The sequence below is a fragment of the Grampus griseus genome (genome assembly GCF_964374135.1).
Source record: "Grampus griseus genome assembly, chromosome: 4".
In the NCBI taxonomy this organism is placed as follows: Eukaryota; Metazoa; Chordata; class Mammalia; order Artiodactyla; family Delphinidae; genus Grampus; species Grampus griseus.
This window is the reverse complement of record NC_138997.1, coordinates 45,360,050-45,379,086: the sequence shown is the minus strand read 5'-3', so window position 1 is coordinate 45,379,086 and position 19,037 is coordinate 45,360,050. Positions and strand designations below refer to the sequence as shown.

The 19,037-nt window shown below is 42.6% G+C and overlaps 1 protein-coding gene across 2 annotated transcripts in view; it reads left to right on the top strand.

Annotated features, from left to right (window-relative positions):
- Positions 1-8,777, top strand: part of SHROOM3 (shroom family member 3) — a gene marked incomplete at its 5' end in the record, with an annotated part of 314,440 nt that extends 305,663 nt beyond the window's left edge. For both annotated transcript variants that reach the window (XM_082652664.1, XM_082652665.1), the window contains 2 exons: positions 3,523-3,795; positions 7,823-8,777. In XM_082652664.1, coding sequence (XP_082508790.1) covers positions 3,523-3,795; positions 7,823-8,188 — 639 coding nt within the window. In that variant the 3' untranslated portion in view covers positions 8,189-8,777. The remainder of the gene's footprint in view (positions 1-3,522; positions 3,796-7,822) is intronic.
- Between the last annotated feature and the right edge of the window lie 10,260 nt (positions 8,778-19,037).

Genomic DNA, 19,037 nt, shown 5'->3' with positions numbered 1-19,037 from the left:
GAAATCATCCACACACAAATATGATATCAAAACCAGCAATCGTGAGGAGAGTACAAAGGCAGGATATCGGAAATGCATTTCAAATTAAAAGACCAGCAACTTAAAACAGTCTTGCACATATATAGACTGCCATATCAAAACCTCATGGGAACCACAAACCAAAAACCTACAGTAGATACACACACAGAAAAGAAAAGCAATCCAAACACAACACTAAAGATAGATATCAAATCACAAGAGAACAAAAGAGGAAGGGAAGAAAAAAGATCTTCAAAAACAAATCCAAAACAATTAACAAAATGGCAATAAGAACATACATGTTGATAATTACCTTAAATGTAAATGGATTCGATGCTCCAACCAAAAGACATAGACTGGAACGAAATAATGCCATTTGCAGCAACATAGATGGACCTAGAGATTATCATCCTAAGTGAAGTAAGTCAGACAGAGAGACAAATATCATATGATATCACTCATATGTGGAATCTAAGTTTTAAAAAATGAAACAAATGAACTTATTTACAGAACAGAAACAGACTGACAGATATTGAAAACAAACTTACGGTGACCAAAGGGGAAAAGTGGGGGGAAGGGATAAATCAGGAACTTGGGATTAACATATACACAGTACTATATATAAAATAGATAAGCAACAAGGACCTACTGGTATAGCACTGGGAAATCTACTCAATATTCTGTGATAAACTATATGAGAAAAGAATCTAAAAAAGAATGAATATATGTATAACTGAACTACTTTGCCATATACCTGAAACTAACACACCACTGTAAATCCACTATACTCCAATAAAATTAAAACGAAAAACCAAAAAAACCCAACATGGTCTCCAGAGGAAAGACTGAATGGGCTAGACTCTGAACCTGATGGCTGTTCAGCTGTGTCAAATTCTTTGACCTGTCCTTACCCATCAAACCCTGCTCGCTTGGTGGCTGCCCTTCCAGCACTGCTGACCCATAACCTTTAATTAAAGCCAGGACTTGGACATTTCAAGGATATTATGAACCCCTAGATTGAAGGAGCCTGAGAAAATTAGTGCACCGAGTTCAGTGGAAACTCAGGAAGAGTTCTCCCCCCTCTTCACCACTCACCCCATGTGAGGACAGACTTACCTTTACTGGTTTAAGCTCATTTGCAAATTAAAAATCATCACATCTATTTCTTAAAATGCCAGCTACTGAGAGCCATAATGAGGATTTTTTAGAATGGAGTTCCTTCCAGAAATGACACAATATTAGTTTCAAAAGAAGTCGTATTTATAGGAATAACGGAAAACATGAAGCTGTTGCTTTCTTTTCTTTCTACTCTGGTTTTTTTAATTCCTTTTGTAGAAAGTATATTACTCAAGATGTGAGGTTGAAATGGATCCCAAAACGTTGGAATAAGCAGAAGGCCTTTTCCTGAGGTTGAAGTGATAAGAATGTTGTTGCTTAGTTAACTAGCTCTTGGATTTGGCATAACCTGGTTTTCTATAAGAAAGTACCCTCTGGTAACATTCAGAGTGGCAAGCCTAGGAAATGCAAGCTACGAGGCTTAAAATCTCCTGGGCTGACTTCACGTAGATGTCAGTCTCCCTCATCGTCTATCTGAAAGACAGGAATGGTGACATTTGACTTGTGGAACCCTGTCCAGCAGGGATATTGGGAGATGTAACAGCAAGTACTATTTATTTTCCCTCCTTCTCTCCATTCCAGTATCCCTGTCATTCTCTTCATAGGAACAGAGAGCACAGTGCAGATCGTCACCCCCGCTAGGCATTTTCCTGGAGGTATCTAGCAGGTTATTTTGCAGGCAAATACCATAGCTGCCAGCCAGAATTGTTGTTTAGAAAATGATGAGTTTTCCAGGGGAATATAAGGAAAATTAAACAATATTCTCTCCCACCTGCATTTTTCTGAGCTCAGACTCTTCAGTTAAGGAATAATATATACTGTACATTTTTTTTCCACTATTAAAATTGTCTTTTGTATCCACTTTGTCTTAACTGCTTGTAGAAAGCCAAAGATTATAACCCATAATGAGTCGGTGCAGCAGATGGGAATGTTTTAAGCCCCCTTCAGTCTCTGGGATTAGGCGAGTTGAGAAGACAGTAAGATGTCACCATTAAAGCCAGAACTTGAACATTTCAAGGACATTGGGAACCTTGCTTAGTTGAAGTACCTCTGGTAGTCCAGCTCCAAGGTGGGGGCAGATGGTGGAGAAATAAATATTTTCCTTATCATTGTGATTATTGTATTCTCTGGTGCACATGTTGAAGAAACAGTACACAAAGCTGTCAGTACCCTTCAGTTTGGTTATTCAAAAATATTTCTTTTTCCCTTTTTTTCTTCCTTCCTTTAAAATGAAGATTTACTCTAACATAGAAATTGTGACCCTGTTTTCTTCCAACTGAATTCACACAGCTTGGGTTTATGTACACACACACACACACACACATACATACAGATTTTGAGCTGGAACCTTGTTAGTGGTAAAGAAGTAGGTTTTAACCAAAAAAAGATGATGTTCTTTTTCCCTATGGCTACCTCAGGCGAAGAGAAAAATGACTAAAAAGCCATGGAGTCTAATTTCTCTTGCAACAAAGTAAGAGTAGATGCTTCATACAAATGAAGTCAGAGTTGAAGCCATTAAGACCTCTGCTTCGTTCCTTCAGTTAAGCACACTGGGTATTTGTGTAATCCTGTTTCACAGTATGGAGGTTTGTAAGTAAGGTGGCAGATTACATAGCCCTGCTCACTGGAGACCGTGGGTGCAGGACAGAACAAGGGACTGAATTCTGAATAAAGGTCTCATGAATATTTACAATGGTTGCAAGGGTGGCCCCAAAGTCAGGCTGCCTGAGTTCACGGCAGCCCCACCCACCAGCGTAGGTGTCTTAGCCTCACTTCCCCTCCCTAAGTCGAAGTTTCCTCGGCTAGCGCACTATGCAGCTAAAGTAGTATCTACTACAAGACAGCTGGGAAGACCAGGTGAGGTAATCCACGGACTTCCTCGCAGTGTTCGGCTCATGGTATTTCCTCCATGAATGGTATCTGTGACTAATACTCAGCTCTGTGATCTTAGGCAATTCCCTAATTCCTTTGACTCTTGTCCGCTCCACTCGTTAAACAAGAATATTTACCCTGCCTGCCTACGGTATTGTTGTGAGCATCAAATGAGAACACGTATTGAAAAGACTTTTAAAAGTGAGTAGTTAACAAACCATTTGGGAAGAGAGCGCTGTACACAGCACGACACAACTGGAAAACATTCCGAGGCAATGTGTAACCACACATTGGCCTGTGAGGACTGAACAGGTTCAGAGAAGTCAGTTGTAGACATTCAGGGAAAGGAAGGAAGACTGTGGCCTTATGTTGGGGGCGGTCCACGCAGAGTGGAGGGGGGCCTCCAGCTGAGCCTCGAAGACGAGATAGGAAGGATGCAGCTGGGAGAAGTGGATCCTGCCCTCACTTACCAGTCAGCTGGCTAAGTTTTGCTATGCGTCTCCTCTCTCGTTCCAGGCGGAGTTGATTGGAAGCCTCACCCACAAGCTTGAGACCCTCCAGGAAGCCAAGGGGAGCCTGCTGATGGACATCAAGCTCAATAACGCCCTGGGGGAAGAGGTAGAGGCCTGGATCAGTGAGCTCTGCAAGCCCAATGAGATCGACAAGTACAAGATGTTCATCGGGGACTTGGACAAGGTGGTGAACCTGCTGCTCTCCCTCTCGGGACGCCTGGCCCGCGTGGAGAACGTCCTCAGCGGCCTTGGTGAAGACGCCAGTAACGAGGAAAGGGTAGGCCGCCTAACAATTCCGCTCAACACTTTACCTGCCCGAGCCCATGTACCCAGAGAAGCATGATTAGACAGGAGCCTTTCTAGAGACGGTCACCATCTCTCCGGGGCAGGGAGAGACCCCAACGTACAGGGAACAGAGGAGAAGGATCTTGCACGCCAAGATGTCCTGCTGACCCCTCAGCCTCAGGGATACTTAGGAAAGTTAAAAATGTGGGTGCCAGAGTTTCTTTCCTTCCTTTTTATCCCAGAAAAAGGAAAGGTAAAAGCATGATGGGGGTTGACATTAAAAAAAGGGAGAGGGATAACACAACTGTTCGGGATGAGGACAGGGCTCCCGGGAATCTGCAGGCGAGGGGCCACGGGCACTTGGTGAAGATGCACCCGCTGTGTCCGTGGCAGCCCTTACCGGAATAACTGGTAGTGACAGCAGTGGCGATCCCAGATAGAATCTAAGTCCTCCCTCTGGGTCAGACGCTGTGGGCTTAGACACACTGTAGGTGCAGTCTCATAGAATCCTCACAACGGGCCAGTAGGCAGCAGCGCCAGGACAGGAGTCGTCCTGCTGCAGCCCCCAAGCGTTATTCACCTCACTGAACTTAATTCCAGAGCTGCAGAGCATTCCTCATGTGCTCCTCTGTACAGCACATATTTACTGAGCATCCGGTACATGCCACTTTCTGATCTAGGCGCTTAGGATACTCCGTGAACAAAGCAGTCAGGTCCCCACCCTCGTGGAACAAACTTACCAAGGGAGGTCAGGTGATCAACGTAGCTATTTTTCATATACGTGCCGAGGGGATGAGCGCTGCAGCCGTCAAGTGGTTCCTTGGCTTTCTGGCTCCTTCTACCTACAGCTCTCTCTTTCAGTGCTGTCAGGGATTTCCCAGTTATTTCTCCGAATGTACTGCATTAAAAGGAAAGGTGTCTCTTGTCAAATAGATTTTTAAAGGACTGAAGGAAGTCTAGGTGGTAAGCATTTAGGAATGTGACTCAGCATCCAGGAACTTTCTGCAGCCCCTCTCCCGGCGAGTGCCCTCCTCGTGTAAATGTTCTGGGCCTTCACTTCCTCACCTACAAACCGTCTGACTGTGTTTGCCTCAAAAGTGTTGTCCTTTCCACCTTCCTTTCATCCAGAAAGCAGCTAACAAGAACCTGTCAGATGCCAAGTGCCCCGCGTGCTAGGGCTGAACGCTGCCTAAAAACAGGCCTGCCTTCAAGGAATTCAGCAGTTAGTGAGGAAAACCAACGTAACCAGTGTAGAAGCGGCAGTTGTATTTAGTATGCTGCAGCACAGCGATAAACCCAGAGCCATGAGAGCACCCCTCATGCGGTGTGGTGGGGTCAGGAAGGACTTCACACAAGTGCCGCTTGAATGGAGTCTAGGGGACTTTCTTAATTCCAGGTGGGCTGAGAGGGAAAGGGCTTTGCCATTTAGGAGGAATGTCATGGACAAAGTCCAGACACCATGGCGTGTTTAAGAATTGGCTTACATGTGGTTGGTATGTCTAGAGCAGAGTGCTTCCTTGATTTACTTGTTTTTAAGGGAGACCAACAAGGGATAATGAAGCCACTGTCCCCCCAGGGCTAGCATCAGTGGGGAAGCCATCACTACCTCTGGACCTGGAGCAGCAGGAGGAAGGGGCCCTTATCAGAACTCTAGCTGTAGCTGACCTGCGGCACTGAGGCCTGGGTGAAAAGTTGTAGTCACCACCCCCTGGCAAGGAGGGAGCCAGGGATAAAGGCCTCAATTTCTTCTCCCTCCCAGCTTCCAGCCTCCTGCCCATGACTGCCACTGGCCAAAACCAGCAGCCAGCAGGGTGCAGCTTCCCTAGACATAGAGCAGGGCAGAGGAGGGTGGATCTGAAGGGGTAAACAGTATCCAGTGCAGAAAATAATCACAAAGACCTAAGGGTCGTACTTTAGACTTTAGCCTGTAGGCCTGGAGAGCCATGAACTAATTTCGTGACATAATCAGCCTGGGGAGGGGTGAGAATGATGTTACAGTTGGGAGGCTTATTGTAATGGTCTAGCCAGATGGGTTTAGGCTGTTAATTTGGGCCATTGTCATGGAGATAGAGAATAGGGAGTGACTTAGAGAATGAGTTTGAATTAGCAGGGCGTGTTAGATGAGGGGAAGGATAGAACAGAAGGTAATTCCAAGTCTCCTGTTCGGTCGCTTGGGTGGATGCCACAGGTATCTGAGCTAAGCAATACTGGAGCAGTGCTTACGGGAAGATAAGTTGAATCCAGTTCTGGAACCACTCAGCACTTAAATGCACGTACACGCTCTCAAGTACATATAAGTGCTTGCTCACCTGCAAGATACATCTGTATCCGTTTTTATGATTATTAGTCTTTGTTAAATAAAAGTGTAAATAGGAATAAGGAAAGGAAGAATAAATGGTTCAGTAAATGCCAGATTCAGGATTATAGTTACCAATGAGGGGAGGAGGGGCGTCGGGAGAACTATATATAACGCTTCAACTGAATATTTTGTTTTTAAACTGAAGCAAATATGAAACACGTTCAAGCTAAGATTTGGCACTGTTGATGATGGGCACACAGATCTTATACCATTCTCTGTACAGTACTGATGTTTAAAATATTTCATAATTTTTTAAAGGTGAGGAAGAGGTTCTCACTTTTTAACTTACTTCCCTACAGTATTTTGAAGCATGTCTTCATTGCAAATTCAGTCCCTAAGGGTTTCTTTTTTAGGTGTGTTTTTCTGATTAGGAGAAGGAAGCCTATGAAAATGGAGATATTTGTAAGATTAACCTATTAACTTTGCACTTTTCCTCTAGGCGTTATTAGGTAAGACCTGACAGGCCAGTTCAAGGGGAGTTTAGGGCAGAGACGCATGAGCCTTTCATAACCCTACCTAAGCTAATCTGTGTTGAGATATCTATTTAAATATTCTTATTTCTTGATTAATTTCCACTTCAAAGTTTCTCATTCACTTTAGCCTGAAGAGTCTGGTTAAATGTAAAATTTTTAAAAATTTTAATGACATTATATGTCAGCGTGTTGAGTAAAAGGCCACATTACAGACTTCTATAAGGTCTGAAGATAATACGCTGTCTTCCCATTGGGTCTGTATGAGAAACTCTCAGAATATGAAATTGCCATCATTGCCAAATAGAATTTCTCTCATGTTAGATTCAGAGGCCGGAAAAATGGAAACTGATTTTTTCGGAGATGGTAAATATGATGTTCCCATTGTTGATTATGGATTGGGGCAGAGGTTCTCAAACTTTAACTGCAAAGAATCGCCCGAAAGGCTCCTTCAACCACAGACCCCTAAGCCCCACACCTCCAGAACTTTTGATTCAGTAGGTGGAAGGGGGCCTGAAATTTTGCATTTCTAACAAATCCCCGGGAGATGCTGCTGGTACCCACTTTGAGAACCACTATAAAATGGAAATACTTGTAAACACTCAAGGTACCTTGATGACTGGCTTTTTTTCCCTTCAGTTGTTTAACTGTGGTAAACTACATATAAGAGTTGCCATCGTAACCATTTTTAGCTGTACAGTTCAGTAGTATTAACTATATTAACATTGTTGTGTAACAGATCTCCAGAACTTTCTCATCTTGCGAAACTGAAACTCTATACCCACTGAAACAGCAACTCCCCCTCCCTTCTCCCCTCGCCCAGAGCCTAGCAACCACCATTCTGCTTCGTGTCTCTATGACTGTAGACTATTCTAAGGACCTCATATAAATGGAATCCTGATTGTTCTTCTAAGTCTAGAAGCCTTAAAGTAAAGCCAGTACCCCAGCCAATTTTAACATAATCTCTCAAATTAAAGCCGCCACATGACTTTATAAGTTAGAGAACCATATATCTGCAACGTAAGGGTAATGAACTGATTTTCAAATGACTGAGTCTCCTTACTTTAGATCGACAATCAAAATAGAAACTTAGACACTGCACCATCCTGAAAAAGGTCTCTCTGCGGGCAGTTCGGTTCTTTTCCCCGTTCTGCTGGCCCTTTGCTGATCTGCTTGTTTCGCCCTGGCAGAGCTCTCTCAACGAGAAGAGGAAGGTCCTGGCTGCGCAGCACGAGGACGCCCGGGAGCTCAAGGAGAATGTGGACCGGAGGCAGCGCGTGGTGCTGGACATCCTGGCCCATTACCTTTCCAAGGAGCAACTCCAGGATTACCAGCATTTTGTGAAAATGAAGTCGACACTCCTCATCGAGCAGCGGGAGCTGGACGACAAGATCAAGCTGGGCCAGGAGCAGGTCAAGTGTCTGCTGGAGAGCCTTCCCTCGGATTTCGTGCCCAAGGCAGGGGCCCTGGCTCTGCCGCCAGGCCTCGCCAGTGACGTGACTGCCGTGGGAGGGTGGACTGTCAGTATTTTTCCAACAGTAACCTCTCCACTTTAACCTCTTCTCCAGGACCCAACGAAAAGCCCACCCCTTCTCTCAACACTATTTAATCTGAAAAACGTTTCAATACAAGCCAGCCTTTAAACTCTATGGGTTATGGGAGTTTTTCTGGATAAAAGGAAAAAATTCCATCCAGGAAAAAGCCTGTCTTTTCCTTCTCGCCCTTCATGATTGATCTGAGAGCTTGAATGCTGCTGGGAACTTACCCCTTTCTGTTGTCACTTCGTGGTAGAAAGAAAATTAATGAAACTGTGCGAACTGATCGGAGGGTGTCTGTTTAGTTTTCCACAGGCTTGAGGCAACATGGATAAGTGCGTGTCACCCTGAGGAATGTACCCACAGTGGCCTTCCCTGCTTGTGGGCAGTGTATCCTGACGACAGGTACGCGTACTTAAGGGTCTGCAACATAAAGCCTTAAAGAGAAACACACAGGAGAAAACTGTCAAACCTTGAACGTTGTTATTTATATTTTTAAAAATGAAAAAGATCATTGTTTGTGTGCTAACCACTTACTTGATTCTGTTTTGTGGTGGACATAGACGGTTACATTTGAGCTTTGTATTTTGTGAGAACCTTAATGAAACGAAGAATTCCAAAGACAGTCACATTGAGTGTGGAGACTTTTTTCTTAAACTCTCAACAGTGAGTAGACCTTCAGTGCTTGTCTTAAGCTGAGTATGGGGGAGCCCCGGCTGCCACTGCTGCCAGTCTTCATCACTGTGCTCCCACAGCAGTCGGGAGCACACACGCCTTCCCAGGAAGAAGGCTTTATGCAGCATGGCGAGCGTATCCTTTCCTAGTGCTTCCTATCATTATCACTGGGGTGGAGAGAAAGCTAAATTTTACTAACAAGGACAACTCTCCAACCTGTTGATAAGGAGGCCGGAACCCAAGTCAATTCAAAACTGAATTCATGCTGTCCTCCTATACGAGATTTGAGCTAAATACAACTTCTTTGGTGAGATATTTTAGCAGGCTGTTTTAATGATGCTTTTCAAAAAAGTTTCTTTTCCTAAAATGTCAAAACTTATCAACTACATTTTCACTGAAAACTCCCTCCTTAACCTCTGAAGACTGATTTTGCACTATTCTGCTTCAATAATAACATCTGAGAGGGTTCTCGAGAGCCCAAGATGTAAATATTATTAAAATATAGAGAGTGGAAGATGGAAGGAGATGATGGGCCAGCGACCAGGCTATGTTGTCAGCTGCCGGAGATGGCAACAACCCAATACTTTAAGCAGGTGGTGAATCCCAGGCTGTGCTTTAGTTCTGTTGTTGTTTTTACATGTGTTGAATCCTCGGTGGGGGGGGGGGGGGGGATGGCCAACTGTGCTATTTGGGCTACAAGTACTATAGCAGCCAGTCCTAGAGAACTGGGAGAGTAAAGTTCTTAGGAGGGTATCAAATGCTCGTTTTTCTTAGTACATTTTAATTAATGAAAATTTTCTGGTTAAGAACTTCAAAAACGTAGTTTTGACCCCCAATACAGATGTATTTGATGACCTTAGAATCACTAGGCCACCCACAGATTTCTCATGAGCCATCAGCAAAAGCCATTGCTTCATTCTTCGGAGGTTTTACACCGTCAGACTGCATTATAAGACGGCACCTTGGTTTCCCAGGAATGTTTTCAAAAGCTTCTCTCTTACATCCATCTCCCAGGGAATCAGTAGAACCAGGGACAGCATTCAGTAGCCACACTGCATGGTCATTTTGAAGTAAAGAAAAACAGTACCTCCAACTGACTCTTCATCAGACTTAGGCCAACACAGGAGCCTGAGATCACCTCCAGTCGGTGTGTCTTGCTGATACGGAGTGGTTTCCCTGAGGTCAGAGCAGGTTGAAGCTAGCCAGCAAATGTCTGCAGCAGTTCTTAGTGAAGTTCCTCAGGGGATTCTGGGGCTCCCAATTCCCAACACTCTTCTAAATTATCCTTAAGGATCTGACTGGGAACGTTTTACACATTCAGTCCTTTTCATCACTTTTCTAATTTATACATGTCAAAGTAAGTGACCCCCCAGAGAAGAGCAGGTGATATACTGCGAGGCACCACAAGCACCTGAAAGCTATGATGCTCTGAGGATAGTTACCCCTTCTTTTGCTCCATTGAAATGTTGTTCTGTTATGTGAGATGAGTGAGGTACCGAGTAGGACTGTGAAATCTAATTCTCTGGCGGATGTGATATTTATCACAGGGCTTTTGACCTCTGTGCTCTGATGAGAAGAAATCACTAACCTAATTTTCATCGTTAACTTTAACTAGATAATAAGCCTATTCTTGATCCCTTTCCTATTTTGCATTCTTTCTCTACTATTAAAAAAAATTATTAAAAAAATCATCCGTAGTAGAAGCCACCTTTTCCCTCCGAATAGCATTCTCAGCCAAAATCATGGGCACAGCGACCACGAGCAAGTTGTTGGTCAGGATTGCAGGACACGCATTACATCGCCAGGAATGTCCGTTCAGTCAATAATCGTCCCAGTGGATATGATCCTTTCAGAGATACCACGTCCTGTGAGAAGTCAGGTGGGAGTGGGATGGCCTTGCTGACACTCAAGAATCCTTCAAAGTTCCAAGAAAGGACAATGTCCTACGACGTAACTGGGAGGCTTCCAACTTCCTGGGCCCCTGGAGAAGTTCCTGGGCTTGTTGCTACATGTTGTCTGACTCAGCCTTTTCTCATGCTGCTTTGCATCTTGCGGTGGCTGCTCGAGCCCAAAGAATGCAGGGAGGGTCCACAGTCAACGCGTCTTGAGTTTCTCCCAGAGGCACTGTCGAAACCAAACATTTTTTTCCTTTGCTCCAAGGGGATCCTTTTATGATGATGAAAACCATCAACTGGTTTTCAGACTTGAAGATTAGCAAGTTTGGGTCAGCTCCCAAGAGTCTGTTGAAATGAGGAGGGAGGGCTTAACTGAGGTTCTTTGGGGCATATAAAGCAGAAACCAGGGACTTCCCTGGCGGTCCAGTGGTTAAGACTCCGCGCTTCCACTGCAGGGGGCACGCCTTCGATCCCTGGTCAGGGAACTAAGATGCGACATGCTGCAGGGCATGGCAAAAAAAAAAAAAAAAAGATATTAAAGCAGAAACCAGCCTGGGAAATCCCAGTTTTCCTATTACTCCGTTGTTAATATCTGATCCAAAGTCACTTCTGAGTTTGATAGATCAGTCATTCCTAATATGAGTTCTACCGCGAAGTTTGTTTTTTATTCAAGCATCTTTTATTAAAATATTGGGCTTTTTTTCTGGATAACTTGAAAAATGTTGGCTTTTTATTCTTATATGATGCCAAATTTTTCTCTTTAGTTTAATTTTCTATGATATTACTGGCTTTATTCTGTTACATTGGAATTATTTTTCCTTTCTTAGAATAAAATGAGTTTTATTCACCTTACTGCTGGGAGGAAAAGGAAGAACTTGAGCGAGAAATAACTTCTCCATCTCCAGCAAGACGTGGCCAGGTGAATGTGAAGGGGCCTTTCTACACAGAAATAGATTATTGGGGCCAAGGTATTCACTGCTGCCTGAACTCTCTGGGACAAAGCATGGAATAAAATGATAAAGGCCATTTTGGTATCAGGGACACATGAACAGTGTTCTAGTTTATTCTTATTTCTAAGTGAAACCTTACTTTTCTTAAGGGAGCTCATTCAGACACTAACTCAATCATGGTTTCTCAAAGTACAGTCAAGGTAGCATCTGCATCAGAGTAACGGGTACTTGTTATCAAAAGGCCAGTTGCTGGGACACAAACAAGTAGGCTGGGAATCTGCATCTTAACAAGTCCCCAGTTTATTCTGATGTACTCTAACATCCAAGAGCCTCTTACCCCTGTCGTTTGTACAGTTTTTATTGTTAGGATCACAGTTAGACTGGCATGAATGTATATCATGATAATCCCAGAAATTCAAAGCCCTGTCACATTTACTCTCATTAACTACATTTTTATGAGTTAATACTGTCCCCACGATTAAATCATCCCCAAGGTTGTGATATGGGTTCCCCCCCAGCCCCCGCTCACTCTCTCCTAGATCTGTTTTAAATTTAAACAAACTAAGTACTTATTCAGGCTAAGTGCACTAATTATTTCTCCCCCAAAGGAATCAGCTTATCAAACAATGTCAGTAATCTGAAGTGCTGCCATGATACCTGTACTCACCTGAAATCACGACTGACCTTTGCAGTGGGGACCGTACTCAGATTTCTGTGGCTTCATCACTAGTCTCGTGCTACCTATGGGTTAGAATTTCTCTTGGCTTGGATCTGACAGTCTAGGTAATGAAACAAAAATGTGTTCCTTTCCTTTGAGAAGTGAAAGGAGCCACCAACTGATTTTAAAAGCCTAAAATCAAAATTAGGAAAAAAGTTGTGGAGAAAGAAACTGGTTCCCTTAGTCCTGCCTCATTCTATAAATTCCTCTCAAATCTTCTGTAAGTGGAAAAGCAGCTGCATTTCTTGCTAAGACATCAGTATTGCTATCGCTTTACACAGTGGAAGTTTAGTATGAGAAATTATTGTATTCTGATAAACAAGTATCTATAGAATATAAGGAAATTCTGTATGATACCCTTGAGCTAAGGAAGAGTACCCAAGAAAAGATAAACTTGGAAAGGGCCGCCCTCACAAAGGCTGGGGTTCAGAGCTTTTTGGAGAACTCAGTTCACTGACAGCAGAGAATTTTGTTCTTTGCCCAGGCCAGAAGCCGGTCTGCAGTCCCTGGGCAAGCAGGAGGCAACCCAGAGCATAGACGTGCACAGGTAGTGGAGGCCTGCAGAGGGGCTGGCCGCTCAGTGAAAACCCTCTGAGTCAGGTTATCTGCTAGGGGCCTGAGGGAAGAGGGTATTGGCAGAATGCCTTTAGGGCACGAATGCAAGCAGGAATCCTTCAAGGTGTGTCGTTTCAAGTCCACAGAGCTGGGAGAAGGTTATCCCTGCTGAGGCTGCAAGGTCACTGAGGTGACCCATGGTTGGGGCAGAACTCCCTCAGATATCCTCACACCACGCCACTCCTGCACCAGGCAGCAGCGCAAACAGCAGGGTAGTCCTTTCCTTCCTTCCTGCCCTCCAGCGCCCTCTACTGAGAAAGCTTAACGTCATGCTCACTGTGAAGGAGATTCAAGTGTCCACTGTCACAGAGCATATACTGAAGGGTGAATGTGGAGCTAAGAGGCAATAAATTGGTAACTGGCACAGATTTATTCTTCTAGATCATTACCCTAGCATTATCTTCTGGTATCATATAGAATTTTGTAGTTGTTGATTCTGTAAGAACTTTCTCTGATAATAAAGAAAAAAACATATCAAATGAACAATTTCTATCTCTTGAAAGAGGTGTCAAAAGGAAAGCAGTTTCTCATTTGTTTTCTTTAAATGTGCTTCACACACTCATATTCCTCAGAGTACCTAAAGCAATAGATTTAGAATGAGGCCTATTTAAGAGCACGTGTAAGTTCTGTACCTGTCGATCTCTGTCTGGCTCTGCCTCTGACACCTCTGTGAGTCTGTCTCTTGATGTGTCTCCACACGCATACCTTTCTGTCTCTGTGTGTTTTTGTCTACCTCACTCTAGGGTTGTCATCTTTCTGTTCCTTCATTTCCCAAATAATTCCAGTTATATTTTTTCTTTTTTTTGGGGGGGGGTAGGGGTGACTTAGAAAGCATAATGGGAATAAATAAAGAGCTAGAAGGGAAGATGACCTGAGTGTAAAGTCAAGAATGCTCTTTTTCCAATTTAGGGAAATGTTTTCACCTCCTTCAAGCTCATTCAAAAAAGAGAGACAGGTAAAGGAAGACTTTGCAAACTTGGCAATGTGTATAAATATGTATAAGAGTGAATGAGAGCTATTTCCCTTCTCTAATTAGAACAGAGTATAGGAATTGGCTTTATTTTTCAGTAATAGGAATTGAGGGGATAAGGAACAACTCAACAAAGAGGACTCATAGGCACTGGACTGAGAACTTAAGAACACTAATCTTCCTTCCTGACAATTAAAAGAAAAAAAATAGAATATAGATCTACCTGGTATGAAATGATTTGGAAGCAGATTTGTTAAAAGGCAGGAAGATAGTCTGACATCCCTTTCAGGGCTAGGGTTCTGTGCAGGTAGGTGGGCAGAAAGTGAATTGCAGCTTAGGATATAAACAGACATTTTTCCAAAACTTTTTACTCAGAAAGTTTAATAATGAGTTTAATAATAAACTCAGTTTAAGAACACATCACTAGATGTGTTTTGATATTATTATTTAATACTCTGAGGAAACTTCCCCCAAATCAAGGAGTAATTACTTTAATCCATGTTTGAAACCCTGAATAGACATGTATTCTTTACAGTGAGAATGCAAATCCTTTTCCTCCTCCATTTTTTCCTGACCTTTTCTACAAATCTTACCAAAGACTTCTTGGTTTTGAACAATACATTTTCAAGGTGATATGACAAGGCTGACGAACAAATTGTAATAAGGCCTTCTTGCAAATGTCAGTTAAAAGCTAACGAAGGAATAATGTGCTTAGGAATAAGTAACTAAGGAAATAATTTCAAGTTGTGGTTAAATAATGCGCCTCCACAGGTAGATAAGAGAAAAGCATCTTTGGGAAGTACAGCAGGAAATGTGCATGGTCATCACTACTCTGGGAACTTCAGTATGTGCACTGGCATGGCTAATTGAGAAGGTATATCATAGACCTGCTAACAAAAGTAGAACCACAGCTCTTCAGGTCGAATGGACCAGGAATCAGTGGGAGGTGGCCAACAAAAGGACTGCTGAGGCTGCAAGGTCACTTGCATCCATCATGCACAATACAAATATATGTAACACATGAATACAAATCAGCAATAAAAAGACAACCCAATTTGAAAAGCTTGGCAAAAGAATCAATGAGACATTTCACAAAGGAAGATCTATGAATGGCCGATAAGCACATAGAAAGGCGATGGACATCTTAAATTTCTCAGAGAAACAGAAATTTAAACCACAATGAGATTCTGTTACCCACTCACTAGAATGACTAAACTCAAGTGTTGGTGACTGTGCGGGGCCAGTGGAGTTCCTACGCATTCTGCTGAACAAGTAACCCACTTCAGAGAACTGTTCGGTAGTTCTTTACAAAACAAAAAATATATATTTACCCTATGATCTAGCACTTCCACTTTTAGGTAGTTACTCTAAAGAAATTAAAATATGTCTCCACAAAAAAGACTTGTGCAAGATGTTTATAGCAGCTTGAATCACAACAGTCAAAAAAACTGAAAACAACTCAAATCTCCATCAACAGGTAAACAGATAACCAAACTGCAGTACATTAGTACAATGGAATACTATCAATGCATTTTTAAAAAAAAGAATAAACTATTGATACATGTAACCACATGGATGAAAAACACTGTTAAGCAAAAGAAATTACACACAAAAGAAGTATATATTGTATGATTCCATTCATATCAAGTTCTAGAACAGGCAAAGCTAACCTGTGTTGTTAGAAATGATAAAGTGGTTGCCTGGGGATCTAGGGGAGCTGGATCTCTTTTGTTCAAACTGAACAAAAGAGAACTTTCTAGGATGACAGATATATTCTATATCTTGCTTTGAGTTGTAGTTACACAGGTGTATGAAATCATCAAAATTCATCCAACTTAACATTTAAGATCTGTGCATAATACTGATTGTTAATTATACCTCAGTTTAAAAAACAGTGATGAGGAAAAGTGAGAAACTAGGGCAAATTAGATATTTGATACTGACTAAACAGGTAACTGGTTTTTATCCTTCATACAATTATTGGAGATCATGATGATAGAAACTCCCGGGGATCTTTTTATCATGGTTAGGGTGTAGCCCAATTGCTGTAACAACTAGATTTTTTAAAAAACAGAGTCCAGTTCAAAATGGCAACATAGGAGGCGCCTGAATTCACCTCTTCCCACTGAATCCACAGCTACACATAGAACAATTCCCTCTGAAAAAAACAAAAAATCCAGAAACTAGCCAAGCAACTCCTATACATTGGATGAACAAGAAGAAAACAGGCTGGAGAGTCTGAAACAATCTCACCAAACCCCACCCTGGGTGTAGTTGACAACAACTGGGGGAGGAAGTCATAACTCCCAGCTTCTCCCCGAGGAGTAAAGGGTTTGGATTACACATCTGGTGCCCCAACTTTTAAGACTTCCACCTGAGAGATGGCCCCTCAAAACATCTACCTCCGAAAGCCAACAGGGCTTCTGTCCCTAAGACTCAGAAGGCTATAGTGAACCAAGAAACAGTTCTTAAGGGACTTGCACAGACTCAATGTAGCTGTCCTCACCAGGGCACCGTGCAGAGGCAGCAGACAGAAGAGCCCAGTCTTTCTGTGAAAGAGGCCTATTTGCAGATCTTAAAAGCTGTGGCCTGAGGGTCAGGCTTCTAATTTACCACATATGGGCGGCGGGGTGGGGGTGGGGGGGGTGCTACTGCAATCCTGTCCAGAGACCAGGGAGGCCAGTGGGTACTAGTTTCATGCTCTCCCTCTGCCCTGCCCCACGTTGCCCGTATCTCCATAAAAAGGATCTTGTACACACACCTGGCATCCTGGCTTTCACGGCTGCTGCCCAGAGGACACATCCTATGATAGCCTGGCTCTGGTGGCCAGCAGGGCTTCTGTTCAAGGGTTCAACAGGATGGTAGCAAACAACAGTTCTTAACAGCTATTACCCCAGGGCTCAGTGCAGAGGAAAGAGACAGAAATGTCCGTCTCCTAGTCTTCCCCTGAAAGAAGTACTTCTGCATACTTTAAAAGCTACTGCCTGAGGGTCTGGCTCCAGTCAGCCTGCATCTAGGTGCTGACTGAGATCCTCCCTTTGGGTCACTGATGGGGCTTGGCACACCGTCAACTACTGGTGGCTACTAAGCACAAAGAAAGGAGCTTGAACAATCACAAACATTTGAGAGACAACCAAGAACCAGGGCACGGGTGAATGATAAACAAGGCCATCCCTTTAAAACTGGGAGAGGAGGCTGTTTTTTCTAACGCACAGAAACCAACACAGTCGAAGAAAATTAAGAAAGGGAAGAACATGTTTTAAACAAAAGATAAAACTCCAGAAAAAGACCTTCATGAGGTGGAGATAAATGATTTACTTGATAAAGAGTTTAAAATAATGGCCATAAAGATGCTCACCAAGGTCAAGAGAACAATGTGTGAACAAAGTGAAAATTTGTAAAAGGAGAGAGATATACAAGAAAATATCAAACAGAAATCACATAGCTAAGGATGACATGATACTATATATAGAAAACCCTAAAAACTCCACACAAAAACTACTAGAACTGATAAATGATTTCAGCAAGGTAGCAGGATACAAAATTAACGTACAGAAATCAGTTGCATTTCTTAATGCTAACAATGAAATAGCAGAAAGGGAACATAAAAAAAAATACCTTTTAAAATCACACCAAATAAATAAATAAATAAAGGGGAATAAACCTGACCAAGGAGGTGAAAGACTTACATGCTGAGAACTATAAAACATTAATAAAGGAAATTAAATATGATTCAAAGAAATGCAAAGATATCCCATGCTCTTACATCGGAAGAATTAATATTGTTAAAATGGCATACTACCCAAAGCAATCTGCAGATTTAATGCGATCCCTATCAAATTACCCATGACATTTTTTCACAGAACTAGAACAAATAATCCTGAAACTTACATGGAACCATAAAAGACCTGGAATTGCCAAAGTTATCCTAAGGAAAAAACACAAAGCAGGACTTTGTGCCAGACTTTAGACAATACTACAAACCTACAGTAATCAAAACAGTGTGGTATTGGCACAAAAACAGACATCCACATCAATGGAACAGAATAGAGAGCCCAGAAATAAACCCACACACCTATGGTCAATTAATCTTCAACAAAGGAGACAAGAATGTAAAATGGGAAAAAGTGTCTTCAGCAAGAGGTGCTGGGAAAGTTGGACAGCTGAATATAAATCAATGAAGTTAGAACACACCCTCACACCATGCACAAAAACTAAACTGAAAATGGCTTAAAGACAAATATAAGACAAGACACCATAAAACTCCTAGAAGAGATCATAGGCAAAACATTCTCTGACATAAACTGCACCAATGTTTTCTTAAGTCAGTCTCCCAAGACAATAGAAATAAAAACAAAAATAAACAAATGGGACCTAATCAAACTTACAAGTTTTTGCACAGAAAAGGAAACCATAAAGACAACCTATGGAATGGGAGAAAATATTTGCAAATGATGTGACTGACAAGGGCTTAATTTCCAAACTATACAAAGGGCTCAGACAACTTGACAATAAAAAAACAAACAACCCAATCAAAAATTGGGCAGAAGACCTAAATAGACACTTCTCCAAAGAAGACATATGGATGGCCAAGAGGCATATGAAAAGATGTTCAACATCACTAATTATTAGAGAAATGCAAATCAATACAATGAGGTACCACCTCACACCGGTCAGAATGGCTATCATCAAAAAATCCACAAACAGGGCTTTCCTGGTGGTGCAGTGGTTGAGAGTCCGCCTGCCGATGCAGGGGACACAGGTTCATGCCCCGGTCTGGGAAGATCCCATATGCCACAAAGCGGCTGGGCCCATGAGCCATGGCCACTGAGCCTGCGCGTCTGGAGCCTGTGCTCCGCAACAGGAGAGGCCACAACAGTGAGAGGCCCGTGTACAGCAAAAAAAAAAAAAAAAAAAAAAAATCCACAAACTATAAATGCTAGAGAGGATATGGAGAGAAGGGAACCCTCCTACACTGTTGGGAATGTAAATTGGTGCAGCCACTATGGAGAACAGTATAGAGGTTCCTTAAGAAACTAAAAATAGA